The following is a 15,109-nucleotide window of genomic DNA, read 5'->3' on the forward strand; positions in this document are numbered from 1 at the left end:
AAACTGTTTGGTCAGGAACTGTGTGTGCTTTTGTGCTTGATCAAGCTTCTCAAACCCAGAGAATCCGCTAGATCACAAGGTCTAGGAACTCAGAGGATCCTGTAAGTCTCGGTCGCCGGACACACAAATTCCGCGTTCAAAACGCTCAACCCCCTATACTATGAATTAGTACAGGGAAGTAGGGATCGATCCAACGAAGACAGATGCGTAAAAATGCATTTAAAAGACTCTGGAAAGGGGGTTGGCTGCTGCCACGCAATTTTGGGGTTGTGAAAATTATAACTAGACTGTGGAATGAAAATTGGCTGACACTAGACCTATGAAACAGAGAACATCATGCAAGCATGGAACATCATCTTAACTTCAATATCTCAACAAACTTCCTCGACCAAGCAAACATCTACCTAATCTAGCTAAACAAGAATCAAACATGCAGTGGGGACCATTTCCCGAAAATAGTAAAGTACGGATGAAAAGCTGCAAATAACTAACTATGAATTTAACCAACAACGTTCTCATCTCATCACCTGATTAAAGCTCGAACATGGAGAAAACAGAGTAAGAACCCAGATTCAAATAGAACATAATAATTCGGACGTCGGAAACTGGCGATTAATCAGAAACCAAACAGATCTACTTCTACTAGACGAAGTAAACAGAAACACAGAAACGAGTCACCAAAATTCATGCAAAATCAACCAACTCTGATTCAGATCCACACGTCGAACGCTTAATCCACTCCAGATCTAAGCAATCCGAACCTAACTACGATAAAAAATAACTCAATGAACTCCGATTTAACAAATCCACTCCGATCAACAACAATCCAACCACGATTCAATTCCAATTCACCAGATCAAGTGCGAAAAGCATCCATTCAAGTAAACCACTCCAAACTCAGAATCAAACATCATCAAAACTCAAAATCAACATCATCATGACTGAAAATAGAAATTCCATAGATAGATAAGCAAGGTTCAACAAATAACCAAAGCCGAGCTTCGAACAGCGAAGACTCGGTAGAATTCTGAACAGAAAAATGAAATGAAAGCGGATAAATGTTTCTTCGCCCTACACGAGGACGGTGGTACAAAATAGCCAACTGAAAATGAACCTAACCCCTATAGATTCCCGATCACCCCAAGTGTGTGTAGAAGTGTGTGAAAGTGAGCTTAGAGCCAAAAGTATATCCCCCAAAAGTCCCTTCCAAAAACAATCATCCATGTATGTTGCGTGCTCTCTCTTTTATAGACGTGGAGGCGATCTTCTAGAAGCTTTCTCTTGAATTCTCCGTTCTGCCCTCCAGCTAATGATCTCCTCTGTCTGGCAATTTTTCTTCATTCTGCTCACTTTCTCGCCAATTTCCTTCTCCAGGTGATTATCTTCTTTCCTTCCTGGATCTGGCGATTTCTTCCACACACCTGGCTTAAAAGATGTGTTAGACCCCGTAAATTGTTGAATTTAACCCCATAACTGATGCATGAAATTAGCCTTATCAAGTACCAAAAAGATCAAGCTATCTCATAAATCCTTTGTGAATTTCTGAATCTCGTAGTTTCTTAGGATTATTCTCCCCACATAATGGGTGGCGATAATATTGGAAACCACATTCTAGTTCATACTATTTATCTTTGAGAAGTCCGCCCTCATGAACTTGCTATTCCGTAGGATTATTGTCCCCACATAATGGGTGGCGATAATATTGGAAATAAGCTTCATAAATTGCAGACCAATTGATGAAGACCATATACAAACAATAAGTTCGTAATTATAGCTTAGATATTTGAGTTATGGTTTTTCCTTTAATTATCCTTAGCCTTGAGGCAGATTAAGGCTTGATTAAATTTTGTTGGTATTTAATTTGCTGGATAATTTACTTTGGTATCTTCCTTCAGGAAACCATTGTTCTAGAACTTAATTCTTATCCATGTCTACTATAAAACATATCTAAAATAAACAAATTATTTAATTCTTAATAAGACATGAAAAATTAAATTCAAATAATTTCCATGTTCAAAATTAGGAAGATAAATTTTTATTATTTAATGTATTCTTACATATCTATCCTTATTAGGATTCCAGATATATAAATATTAGTAAATTATTAAATTGTTCTTGTTCATATCATCTAGGAATCAAAATAATATTATTTATTTCCATAGATATGGATAATAATATAAATATTCCTAAAATCTAGGGAAATCTTCCCAAAATATTTTATTTCCATTAAATAATAATATTTTAATGATATATTTTAATTAAAAATTGAATAATCATTAAAATAATATTTCATCATTATCTCATCGCACGAGGTTCGCACGAACGATGAACGACGAAGATCCGACGAGTTCATCGTCGGATCACGACGCGTACGACGTCTCGGCCAGCAGCGCGCGTTTCACGCGCCAGCGTCTCGGCCGCCTGGCTCGTCGGGCGTCGCGAGTACTCAGGCAGCAGGATGCGTTATGGCGCGTCTGCTCTCGACCATCCGAGACTCGCCGCTCCCACTGCTCCAGTACACGTCGCGCTGGGAGGTGCACACGTCTCGGCCAGTAGCTTGGAGCTACATCTCGGACCTTCCGCCTAGGGTTGGAGCTCTCGGCGTCTCGGTGTCTCGGCGGATTCTCGGTTGACCCGCCGCACCACGCCAGCCACCCTGTCGACCTCACGGGTTCCGTCTGGGGCATGCGGTCTCGGCCGGCGGCGCGCACAAGCCCACGCTTGTCTGTGCGTTGCCCCATGATCGTGAGCTCCTAGCTCCCACTCAATCGATGACCCTTTCTCGATCGCACGTGGTGTGATCCGTCTCGGCGCGAGCGCCGACTGATTGCACGTCTCGTGCAATCGAATAGTTCAAGTTGTTTGATTCGATAGTTCATGAGTTCAACATGCATAAAATATAAACAAAAAGAAACAACAAGAACATGTGTCACAGCCGCATTTTCTAAGGATAGAAAAGACGGTTAATCGCGACTAGGGGAGGATTAAAGAAGCGGGGAAGAAAGGGGAAAACAACACAACACGACCATAGTTTGAAACAAATGGTAATAGCTCGAATAAAATCAGAGTATCTCAACAATCAACAACTCAAAAATGAACGTTATCTTAGCGATACAAGAACTCAAAAGAAGGACAACTACTTAGCGGAAGCATTTGAGAGAAGGAATATACTACGTGTGTAGACATGACACATTCTAAACACTTATATTTCTTCAACGTTCTTGGTCAACACACACCGCACCCATCACGCTCAACCTGCACATTTTTTAAAAGAAATGCATGGCTGAGTACTTGATGCACTCAGTGGACTCATGCCGAAAATATTTTATAAAAAGTATTTATCATGCCACCATTAAGTGACCTCGGGGTTTAACTTTGAAAATTCCCGAGACACTAAAATAATTTCCATCATAAAATTCGGTTGATCAACCATTTTCCCATAGATGTCTACCATATCTGATCCATTGATGACAAAGAATGTGGCCACATTCCAAGTCATTAGTCTGGCCAACTTGAAGAGATAGCGCACGATCTCCATAGGTGTACACTAGCCTGAATAGGGACTCTCTCCCTAGACAGATCCGAATTCAATTATCCATTGATGGCAAAAGCCACATCAGATAGGTTCCATCGATAAAACAAAACACGACATGACAAATATTCATATTAGTTTCACATAAAAATATACTTAGGGCATTGCCCTTATTTAAAAAGAAAGCCCACCTCGTTCGTTCAAAGCTTTAACTTGTGTTTCATTCTATCCTCGAAAAGCGTGCGTGAAGTCACCAACTTCGACCCAATCTTCCATTCAGTTAATTTGGCCCAAACCAGATTAACTCCAAGCCATCTCCTTTATCAAAACAGTAGGACTACAAATTTAAATTAATTCCTTTGGCCCAAAACATTAAATAAAACAAGATCCATATCCTTAATCTTCCTCGCGTTACTTGAAATTCCAGAATATCCTCTTCTAAAACAACCACACACTGTCATCTCTCTCTCTTTGCTCACTCTTCTACAGCTCTCAGTCGAGCAGCTCTTCCACATGGGGGCGTTCGTCACCCACACACAGAACATCGTCGTTGTTCGCTCTCTCTCTGTGACAATTCGCTGCCTCTGCAGTCTCCTATTTCTCTCTCTCTCTCTCCGGCAAAACTCGGCACCGCCGTTGCCACCGTTCTTCGCTGATTCCCGACGTGAGCTACTATCCGCCACTGTCACTGTCTGCCTGTAGCACCGGCGTCCTATTCATCTTTCTCTCCTTCTACACTTCTTCTTGTTGTCCCGTCACTGCTCGGTCATCTCCCTCTTCGTCGGCTCTATCTATCTCTTTCTCAAATCCAACGACAACTCCCATCTCTCCCTTTTTTCTCTCCGCCGTCGTGCTGTTGTCCGATTGTGGTGCAGGATCGACACCGCTGACTATTTCTCTCTCTGCTCGCTCAGTCATCGTCGTCGCCGCCGTCTCACCCTCAAACTCCCGATGTCTCTGTCACTCGCCGTCCTCCGGTCCCCGTTCTTTTCTCTCTCGCATTGCAGCGCCGTCGTGAGTCACGACTGCTGTTGCCGATAGCCCATCGCCACTGTCAGGATCACCGCTGCTGTTGTACATCCCCGTGTTGTCCTTCGTCTTTCCTCCCCGAAGTCATCGCTACCCAACAGCCGCTGTCCGCCGTTTTCCTGCCGCCGTGGTGGCCCGGAACCCATCGAGGAGATATATATGTAAAACCGATTATAGTTGTGAAAATCGCGTGAGAATCAAACGTGGAATCATGGGGGAGATATATATCTCTATGGGAAAAGATTTGACTGATTATATTCCTCTTTTACAGGGTGGTGGAGAGATTTAAGATAACTATCGTGGATTTGAAATTGAAGAGTGATAGATATCCTTGGATTAAAATTAAGAGAACTAATGTTGGGCTCAAAGAAGGAAAAATTAAAAAGGTTTTGGGCTCATAACAAGCGGGTTCCTAATTGATAGTAAAAGAATAATTGTTTGGCCCAAAAAGTGAAATACTTCTCTCGACAAATAAATAAAGCTCAAAAAATTTTCAAGTGCACAAACGACGGTCTTTTCAAGAACACAATAAAAATGGTAGAAAAAGTCGGGGTGTTACAACATGCTTCGTAATCAAATAACACATGCATACATTAATTTCGTGAAATTTAAATCCAAATAATCAGAGCCAAAGACTGGCTCAAAATACCAATTGAAGGGGTTTGTTGCGGAAGCGTGCGTTCTAACGGATCACATAAAAACTGGTCTATATAGCAGATTATTTAGATAAATTATATTCGCGTAATTCTCACATGTATCATGCTCACAACTTGAATTTAAACATACTTTAGCCCAAAAAATCCCTAAAACATGCTTGCTAAGGAGTTAGCCAATTTACCTCGTTGATTCACTTAAGAATCGAAGATTGCTTGCGTCTTCTCCACGTGAAGATCTTGAGTACTCAACCTCGGATCTTCTGTCTGGTATCCCGGACTGTAATCTGATATTTGTGTGGCAAATCTCACCAGAATACTAGGACTTAAATAAAGAAGAAAGAATCCTGCTTACGGAAGGAGGTCCTTGGAATAGGGGGGACAAAAATTGTAAAATAAAACAAGTGTATTTTATGTCTCCTTTATTCTCCTATTTATATTAAGTCACATATTGGGCCCAGTCAGGGATCTAAGGAAGAATTTGGATATGGTCTCCCTCAATTAGCTTTTTACTAATTAAATTGAACCCACAATTTAATATGAGCTTATATTGGAATATTACAATCAGCCACTAAAGAAGTAATATTGCACTGCCCATCTAAATCCGAAATTACAAGTATTCCGGGTTTCCATTTGATTGTCATTTATTTCCATTGCTTAAGATAGAAACATCAATTCATTAATCAATGTCTTCTATGGACTTAATTAATTAATATATTATAAACTCCAATAGTGGACTTAGCAAGAAACGCCTATTTATTATTTATAGAGTTATCAAACTCCAACTAGCTAGGTTCCGAATAATAAAACCTTGTTTCGAGCTCCTCTTGTGGATGTTATCAAACGAGACTCACCTCGCGCACGATTCAATATAATAGCAATCCTAGCACCGCAAGATATTAATCGCCACTACCCAAGATGCCAGGATCGTTGGGTTACGAAAAACCCGCACCTATTGGTAAGTCAAAGTAGTAGATAATCAATATCGTATGCTCAATGCTAACGTACATTGATTAAGAAATTAATTATCAAGACCTCGTCTTTCAGTAGATAGCATAAACACTCGTCTTGCCGTTTAGATCCAATTCAGTGCTATACCACACCAACATCATCTTATTTCAATAAGGTTTAGAAGTAATCGGACTGACATTGCAACCTTTCACGATAGGTAGTCTAGGCATATCTAGGTTGTGAAATTCTTATTTTTCTTTGTTCAGAACTGACCGTGTTACCTTAAACTGGACGACACCCACAACCGGTCTACTAAAACAAAGACTTAGACTTTGTTACGTTCGCTTATACATTTAAATATGCAATAAACATTCATTAAATGTAAAACATAACAACATTATGAGAAAATTAATCTTTTGCATTCATCGGAAAAGAATATATAGAGTTTTACAGTATTCAATCACTCGAAAGGTGATTTCTAGTATATGAAACCCTAACAACCATCACGATTTTTGAGGTATCACAAGTTTGATTTGCATCATATTTTCCATCTAAGCATAGAACTCGCTAGTTAAAGTGGCATCCAATTATTTATGGCCCTAACGCCGAGGGATTTTTAATTTACAAATCTTTTGGACGGCGAGAAAGATCAAGATCCAAATCCAAACTCAATACCACATCAAGGCTAAATTCTGATTTTTCTTCCCAATTAAAACATGTAGAACCAAAACAGGAAATTCATACAACAGAATGCAAAAGCTATAGGAGAGAATGTAGCCCCCTTAGAATTCATCATCCTCCTCCTCAGCTATATGTTTAGCAAGTTCTTGCTCTTGCCGCTGTCTCTCTCTCCTCTTTTCTGCACTTTCCTTCTCTTTATGGGAGTTTGACCGGAAACGAAGGGCACGCACAGCTTCATTGTGCATATTGAGGCAGAAGTCAATCCTCGAGTTGAAAGCTATCTGAGGCTCATTGGTAGAGTAAATGTCCCCAGTCTCCCTTGATACCATCCATCCATTAGCATGATCTAAAGTGGCATGGATTGCACCATCTCTGATTGCTTTGGAAACAATGCTTTCAGCATCAGCAACAGGATTTGGATAATCCGGTCTCAACTTGTAAACTTTCAGTTAAAGTTTACTGCAGAATCATAATAAAGAGGATTTGCCGCAAGAAGGATACAAAGTAATATAGCAGCTGCATTAATTTCCCACGAGTACACACTCTTCACTATAAAATCCCCTCCACACCACCTATGAACACTCTCCCACCATTCGACACCAACATTCACACAACATAAGGAGCTGCACAAGGAGTGGAGAGGATAGGAGAGCAAGGAGGAGTGGCAGGGGCAGGAGATCAGTCCACCAAACCAACAGGAATCACCGAGCCTAGGTAATCCCCCAACACCACCCTTTGAATCACGTTAGAAATCCCACATATAGCTTGAAAACTTAGAACAATAGATGCTCAAGAACACATGAATTGTAGAGTTCAATACCATAGCTTTCGAATGAAACAGAGACCAAATAATGCACCACTGTGAACTAGCCAAACCCAATTAATAACCTCACATAGCTACTACCCAAGTCTCAACAAATTAACTAAGTGAGAAAGGAGTAAAAGAACATAGCTTTAGAGCCAAAGGGCTGCCCCGACGACCACCGCGTAGGAAAGGCCACAGAAGCAGTAACGACACTTGCGAGAACGGACGGAGAGATGACAGAGGGCGAGCTGGAGCCGTCTTCGCAAGCGACGAGCAGCGACGGAGGGATTACACTGTGCAACCGGGCAGCAGCAACAGCTCGATCAGGAGCATCAGCCATGTCTGACAGCGGAGGTGGCGCTACGGATTTGCCGGCAGCAGCGATTACCGAAAGAGAGAAATGGCGGTGTCTGTGTTTTGATTTTGGAGAATTTTGCAGTTTAGCGTGTGAAAGATAATGAAGCGAACGACAACTTTCTTCCATGCATGCAGCGTTGCAGCAATCGACATGAACCACACGTGCTCTCACTTGTCATACATGCTATGTCATTGCCATGTCATCACTAGATATTTTGATGAGTTAGTTGAGAAGTAAGTTAGGAAGTGAGTTTGTTATAGAGTTAGTTAGAAGATATTTTGCTTGTTTTCTTAGCTCATCTCTTAGTATAAATATAGGAGCTCTATCTCTCATTTGTAATCTTTGATCATTTAATAAAGATCATTTTTCTCATTCCTTGGATCATACAAATCCGTTTGGTATATTTCCAACATGGTATCAGATGTAATTTGAATTTCTTCTGCTGATTCAATCACTTTATCTCCTTCTTCATCTTCGTTTTATCTTCATTCATCATGGCACGTAGTAGCACTTCAAACTCCAACGCCAATGTGTTTCAATCTTCTCCTCTGGAGGATTCTTCTAGTCCATACTATCTTCATCCTAGTGATAATTCGAGTTTGCAGTTAGTTCCTCATGTTCTCACTGGATCTAACTACATCCATTGGAGCCGATCGGTTAACACCGTACTTGTAGCGAAGAATAAAATCTCCTTCATTAATGGAGCTCTTCGTGGGCCACATGATGATGATCTGCTCTTTCATGCTTGGCTGCTATGCAATAGCATGGTTGTGTCTTGGCTCATAAACTCCATTTCTCCTCAGATATGCTCCAGCATCATATACCTTGATGATGCTCATGAAATCTGGTCAGATCTTCGGCTTCGATTCTCACAGCTTGACTCTGCTCGAGCATATCAACTGAAGCAACAGATCATTTCTCTATAGCAAGGAAAAGATGATGTTAATGCCTATTTCACTAACCTTCTCATTGTTTGGGATGAATATAAACATTCTCAACGTGTATTTGTGCCACTTGCAGATGCAATAGTGCCTTGAAATGGCATGAGTATCAAGAGCAAGAGTGCACTATGCAGTTTCTGATAAGATTAAACCATATCTTCTCTCAGATTCGATCTAGCATACTTTCTGTGGTTCCAATCCATCCTCTATCAAAAGTCTTCTCACTTGTTTTGCAGGAGGAAAGACAACACACTATTGATGGCTATTCTCCAGCTATGCCTTAGAGCAGCCTTATCTGGCTAATGCTGCAACATCTCACTCTTATAACAAAGGCAGAGTTTGTTCACACTGTGGAAAAACCAATCACACAGTGGAGAAATGCTTTGTTCTCCACGGTTTTCCTCCTGGTTTCAACAAAGGAAAGAGCAAATTTGGTGCAGGAGGCAAGGAGGTTAAGTCTGTAAATTTGTTAGAAGATTGCATTGAAGATTCATATGAAAAATCTATTTTCTCTCCATCAATAAATCTACCTTCTCAGGAGTAATGCCAACAGCTCATAACCTTGCTTCAGTCTCAACTTGCTGCTGCTGCCACCTTTAATCCATCCTCTTCAACTCACTCCATTTCTGCCGCACCAAATATGTCTCCATCCTATCAAAATATTCCTTTCACAAGTACTACTCTATTCACAAATCCTTTCATCAACCCTATTTCAAAATCTCCTTCAGTCTGGTTGTTAGACACTGGAGCCACACATCATGTTTGTTGTGACCTGTCTATGTTTCATTCTTCATCTCCTATACACAATGCCTCTGTGAATTTACCTAATGGTGCTACAGCTTCAGTCACACATACGGGAACTGTACATATAACTCCTTCAATCACTCTTCATTATGTTCTATATGTGCCTACATTTTCATTCAATCTCATTTCTATTAGATCCTTAACTTCTTCTTTGCCTTGCACTGTGATTTTCACCCATAATTCCATTGAAATTCAAGCAGCTTCTCAGGGAACTGTGATTGGGAGGGGTAGCAGATTGGGAAACCTATATAAACTTGATGTTCATTCTGACTCCAAACCTATGGAAGGTTCTGACATTCCCTCATCTCTTACTTCCCCTACTGATGCTTCTTTTGCAAATTCTATTGCTAGCATAGATATTTGGCACAATAGATTAGGACATATATCCTTTGGGAAACTCAAATCAATGTCTAATATTCTCAATTTTCCTAATAAAAGTCCTACACTCTGTGATATTTGCCCTCTTGCTAAACAAAAACATCTCCCTTTCTCAAAATCTGATTCCATTGCCTCCAACTGTTTTGATCTCATTCATTGTGATGTTTGGGGACCCTTCCATCCCTGCACCACTCAAGGATACAAATATTTCCTCACTATAGTAGATGATTTTTCCAAATTTATCTTGACTTTTCTGATGAACACAAAATCTGATGTTGGAGCTATACTGCCTCAGTTTTTCAACACAATCCTTACTCATTTTTCCAAAAAGATAAAAACCATCCGTTGTGATAATGCTCCAGAACTAAATATACCCTCATTATTCTCTTCTTTTGGAACTATTGTTCAGCACTCATGTGTTGAAACTCCCCAACAAAATGCTCGGGTTGAAAGAAAACACCAACACCTTTTGAATGTTGCTAGGAGCCTGTTGTTTCAGTCTTTTCTTCCCTTTCATTTCTGGGGAGATTGCATTCTCACAGCAGCTTATCTGATAAATAGAGTCCCATCATCTGTTCTACCAGATAACTTGACTCCTTTTCAAGTCCTCTTTCAAAAACCACCTTCCTATTCTCACTTAAAAGTGATTGGATGCCTTTGTTATGCTTCTACTCTAGACCGGGGCCGGGATAATTTTCACCTAGAGCCATCAAATGTGCTTTGCTAGGATATCCTCCAGATTACAAGGGATATAAGCTCATTGATTTGGACTCTATGCAAGAAATCATCACAAGAAATGTTACATTTCATGAAGATGTTTTTCCATTCTCTCATCTATCTCCTTCTGTCTTCCCCTCTTCTTCTCAAACTCCACATCTTCCTCCTGTCTCAAATACTAACCCCATCATACCCCCTCCATGTCCTATCAACCCCTCTCCAAATAAAACCACCATATCTAGCCATGGCAGACAAATAAAACCTCCATCCCATCTCACTGATTTCATCAGCAACTCCATACCCCATATCATCTTTCTTTACTTTATCCAAGCTTTCCCCTGATTATCTAAAATATATCATACTCATGTCTGCCATATTTGATCCTGCCACATACAACCAAGCCTCACAACATGAAGAGTGGCAGCAAGCAATGCAAGAAGAACTGTCAGCTTTCTCAAGAACAGACACATGGTCTGTTACTGTTCTCCCACCAGGAAAAATCCCCATTGATTGCTAATGGGTATATTAGATGAAGTTCAATCCAGATGCTAAAGTTGAGAGATATAAAGTAAGGCTCGTTGCAAAAGGCTTTACTCAACTTGAAGGAGTAGATTTTCTAGACACATTTTCTCTAGTGGCTAAACTCTCCACTATGAAAATGCTTCTTGCTCTAGCTGCAATCAATGGATGGTCCCTATCTCATCTTGACATCAACAATGTTTTTCTTTATGGTGATCTAGAAGAGGATGTCTACATGACATTGCCTCCTGGATATGATGTTGATAGGTAGTCTGTTGAAGGGGAAAATCAGACTCAACCCTTGTGTGCAAATTAAAGAAATCTCTCCATGGCTTAAAACAAGCATCAAGGCAATTGTACTTAAAATTATCAGAGGTGCTCAAAGGATTTGGTTTGCAACAGTCTACCTCTGACCACTCTTTCTTCTTCAAAAATGACAACAGCAGCTTCTTTGGCATTGTAGTATATGTTGATGATATTCTAGTTGCTACTACACATCCAGAAATGACTGAGGATTTCAAGACCTTACTATCACAACATTTCAAGTTCAAAGACCTTGGAGCTCCCAAATACTTCCTTGGACTAAAGATTGCAAGAAATAAGAAAGCCATATTGATATCTCAAAGGAAGTATACAATGGATTTATTGAGGGATGCAGGGATGCTTGGTTGTAAGCCCTTTGTTGTACCTATGGATCCCCTAAAGAAGTTGAAACTGAACTCAGGCACTCCTCTAAAAGATGCATCAAAGTATAGGAGACTCATTGGAAGATTACTCTATCTCTGCATCACTAGGCCGGATGTCACCTATGTTGTGCCTAAATTAGTTCAATATGTTTCAAACCCAAGTGATGATCATTGGGAAGCAGCTGAAAAGGTCCTCAGATATTTAAAAAGCTCACCTGGACATGGCTTATTCTATGCAAGCAACAACAAAGTAAGCTTAAGCATATTCTCTGATGCAGATTGGGCAGCATGTCCAGATACAAGAAAGTCTATGACCGGATATTGTCTATTTCTTGGCTCCTCAATAATCTCATTGTCACGACCGCCCTTACTAAGGGTAGTGAAGACGGGGAAAACGTGACGAGGGGAGGGACTAAGGAGCGGGGAAGAAAAGGGGGACGCAATGAAAGACAACAATAAAGGACGAGATTGAATATGAAAACCCAATTAACTTCAAAAAGAAATATTTTGGTCTATCGAATAGTTAAACAACAGATTAATGTCTCAAGGTAAATAATGTCATAACGTAGTGTGGGGAAAAATGAAAGAATTTATCAAGAACGATTCGAAACAAGGCGGCGGAAAAACAAGTATCAAAGGAGAGTCATAGGATGACGCCCATGTATGAAGACACGATGCATCTGGGAATTCCTAAAGCTCACTCAACATCCATCCCAACATCCCGCTCAACCTATAAAAATTTAAAAAGAAATGCAGGGCTGAGTACTTGTTTTACTCAATGGGCTCATGCCGAAAACATTTATACAGTTATGTCATCCATACCAGTGATCTCGAGTTTTATACGTAGTAAAGAAATATCATCGAGAACACAAAATCATTTTCATAGACTGGCCAGACAAAACAATCTCCCCACTTTCTCATCAATCAATCAATCATTCACATCCTCTTACCATAGTGCGACGAAAGTGTGGCCACACTATTCGCCCACGAGACCAGCCGACTTGCAAGGACGGCTCCCGATCCCACCTGTGTACACAGCCTGATAGGGTTTGCGGCCCTACTCAGACCTGAATTCGTTTATCATAGCCCTATATCCTAATGGAGCGAACTCACAAACTAGGCATCAAGCACAATCTCAACATAGCTCTATAGCCTAACGGAGCAGCTCAAACGAACTAGGCATCAAGCACAATCTCAACATAGCCCTATTGCCTAACGGAGCAAGCTCAAACGAACTAGGCATCAGGCAACAATCTCAACATCAAAACAATCATGGCATGACATAACACTTTAAACCAACCTTATAGCTCCACAATCATATTTTTGAAACATAAAAGAGTTTAGTAAAAGAAAGCCCACCTCGATTGCTTACGAACACGATTCACAACTTTATTGAAATCCTTGCTATTCGTACCCACGTACGCACAACAACCTTTATCAACATCATAACCGCATAATACAACACAATCAGTTTTCTATCAACACATTACTCATGCATGCCCTATCGTTCCTTTCATCATTTTCTTATATTGCCCATCCCAACGTTCATCATCATAAACGAAACGAACCCTTTGGCATACATCAACGTGCAACACATAATCACGTCATAGTATACTTTCCCAAATCATACATGCATCATATAGATCTTCAAACTTAGCAACAAGTGATATTTTCACATAACAACAAAACTGGCAGAACTGCGCGGTTGGTTTGTAAAAATCACCAAAAATTCATCCGACCTCATATGAAGCTAAAATCTGGTCACAACACAGTAGACACATTCAAGTTCATTCAGGTAAAGTTTCACACTCAAATAATGTCATTGGTCAGTCAAAACATTAATACCACTCTCTGGTCGGAATATAAAAATTCCGGCAGCATTGCGTAGTGCATTTGAAAAATTCACCATAACTTCATCTGATGTCCAATGAGGCTGAAATATTTACACGACTCAAAAGAAACTTCAAATTTTCATCTAATTCAAGAATAACATAAAACGGAGGGCATTTGGTCGGTCAAACAGAATACGAAACTTTCTGGGCGAGAACACAAGTTTCTGGCAGAATTGCGCAGTCAACTTCAAACATTTATTTAAAAATCCATTTTTCGACAAAAAGGGCTGAAATTCACAAGAGACACAGAAAAACCTTGAAATTTACTCGGTAAAATTTTCATAACAAAATTCGATCATTTGATAGGTCAATTACACATCAGAAACCGCTGTTCGAACGTCATAGATTTCAGGCTCACAAATTCGAAATTAGGGTTTCTTCCTTAATCATCCAAATACAAATTTTCATGCTTATAACACACAATCATGCTTAAAAAGGTTCTCATAATCATGTTCTCATATAATCACACATCATTCACCAATGAATCATTCAAACTTCACACATATTCATTCAAAATCGCATATTCACAAATCTCCTCATACAAAACACAAATTCCCACCGATTAAATATGCGATCTATGATTCCTACACTCACTATATGCATGAGGGAATCAAGAAAAAGGATTCAATGGAAAAGACGAGAAAAAGAATTCAAATATACCTTTCTTGTTCAAAAACAATCGGTAGGAAAGATAATTGACGCGATTCTTCGATGAATCTTGAATTTCCAACTCCAAATTGATGCAAGAACAAAGGATTGGTGAAGAATTGGTGGAGAAGGAGAGGAAGTGAGGAAAAAAACGTGTGGGAGAGAGGAGAGGGAGAGAAAAAGGCGTTGAAATAATGGGCTAGGGTTTGGGTTTCTCCCTTTTTATATTCTAGGATTAATGCTCCACTTAAATAATAAAAATAAAAATAAAACAAATTGTGGAGTGAAAATATGGAAAAGGGACGTGTACTAGGGGAGTATTTTAAAAAAAATATATTTAAATCCGCAATTAAATAGGAATAGGATTTAAATTGGTAATTTCTTGTAGGAAAAGACTCCCACAAAATAGGTAACAAATAAATTAATCCCACAAGTAATTGAAAGGCATATGGGCGAAAATTATGTAGAATAGCATAGGGATAATTTGGTTTGGATTTAATTTAGATAAATATCCC

The 15,109-nt window shown here is 39.8% G+C and overlaps 2 protein-coding genes across 2 annotated transcripts; one reads left to right on the forward strand and one right to left on the reverse strand.

The window, feature by feature from the left end:
* Positions 1–6,947: 6,947 nt before the first annotated feature.
* LOC121804039 (probable 26S proteasome non-ATPase regulatory subunit 3) lies at positions 6,948–7,991 on the reverse strand. Its single transcript, XM_042203590.1, has 2 exons — positions 7,944–7,991; positions 6,948–7,280 (listed from the first exon to the last, which is right to left on the reverse strand). The coding sequence occupies exons 1-2, from the start codon at positions 7,989–7,991 to the stop codon at positions 6,948–6,950; spliced, it is 381 nt and encodes a 126-aa protein (XP_042059524.1).
* A 512-nt stretch (positions 7,992–8,503) lies between these two features.
* On the forward strand, positions 8,504–8,935 carry LOC121804040. The gene has a single exon (XM_042203591.1). The coding sequence runs from the start codon at positions 8,504–8,506 to the stop codon at positions 8,933–8,935; it is 432 nt and encodes a 143-aa protein (XP_042059525.1).
* Positions 8,936–15,109: the final 6,174 nt, after the last annotated feature.

Source organism: Salvia splendens, chromosome 5 (assembly GCF_004379255.2).
Source record: "Salvia splendens isolate huo1 chromosome 5, SspV2, whole genome shotgun sequence".
Classification (NCBI taxonomy): Eukaryota; Viridiplantae; Streptophyta; class Magnoliopsida; order Lamiales; family Lamiaceae; genus Salvia; species Salvia splendens.

Bases quoted from the DNA above. Each gene is read 5' to 3' on its own strand.
- LOC121804040 (XM_042203591.1), top strand. From the start codon at position 8,504: ATGGCACGTAGTAGCACTTCAAACTCCAACGCCAATGTGTTTCAATCT.
- LOC121804039 (XM_042203590.1), bottom strand. From the start codon at position 7,991: ATGGCTGATGCTCCTGATCGAGCTGTTGCTGCTGCCCGGTTGCACAGT. The intron at 7,281-7,943 runs GTAATCCCTCCG...AAAGTTTACAAG, and splicing joins CTGCTGCCCGGTTGCACAGT to TTGAGACCGGATTATCCAAA.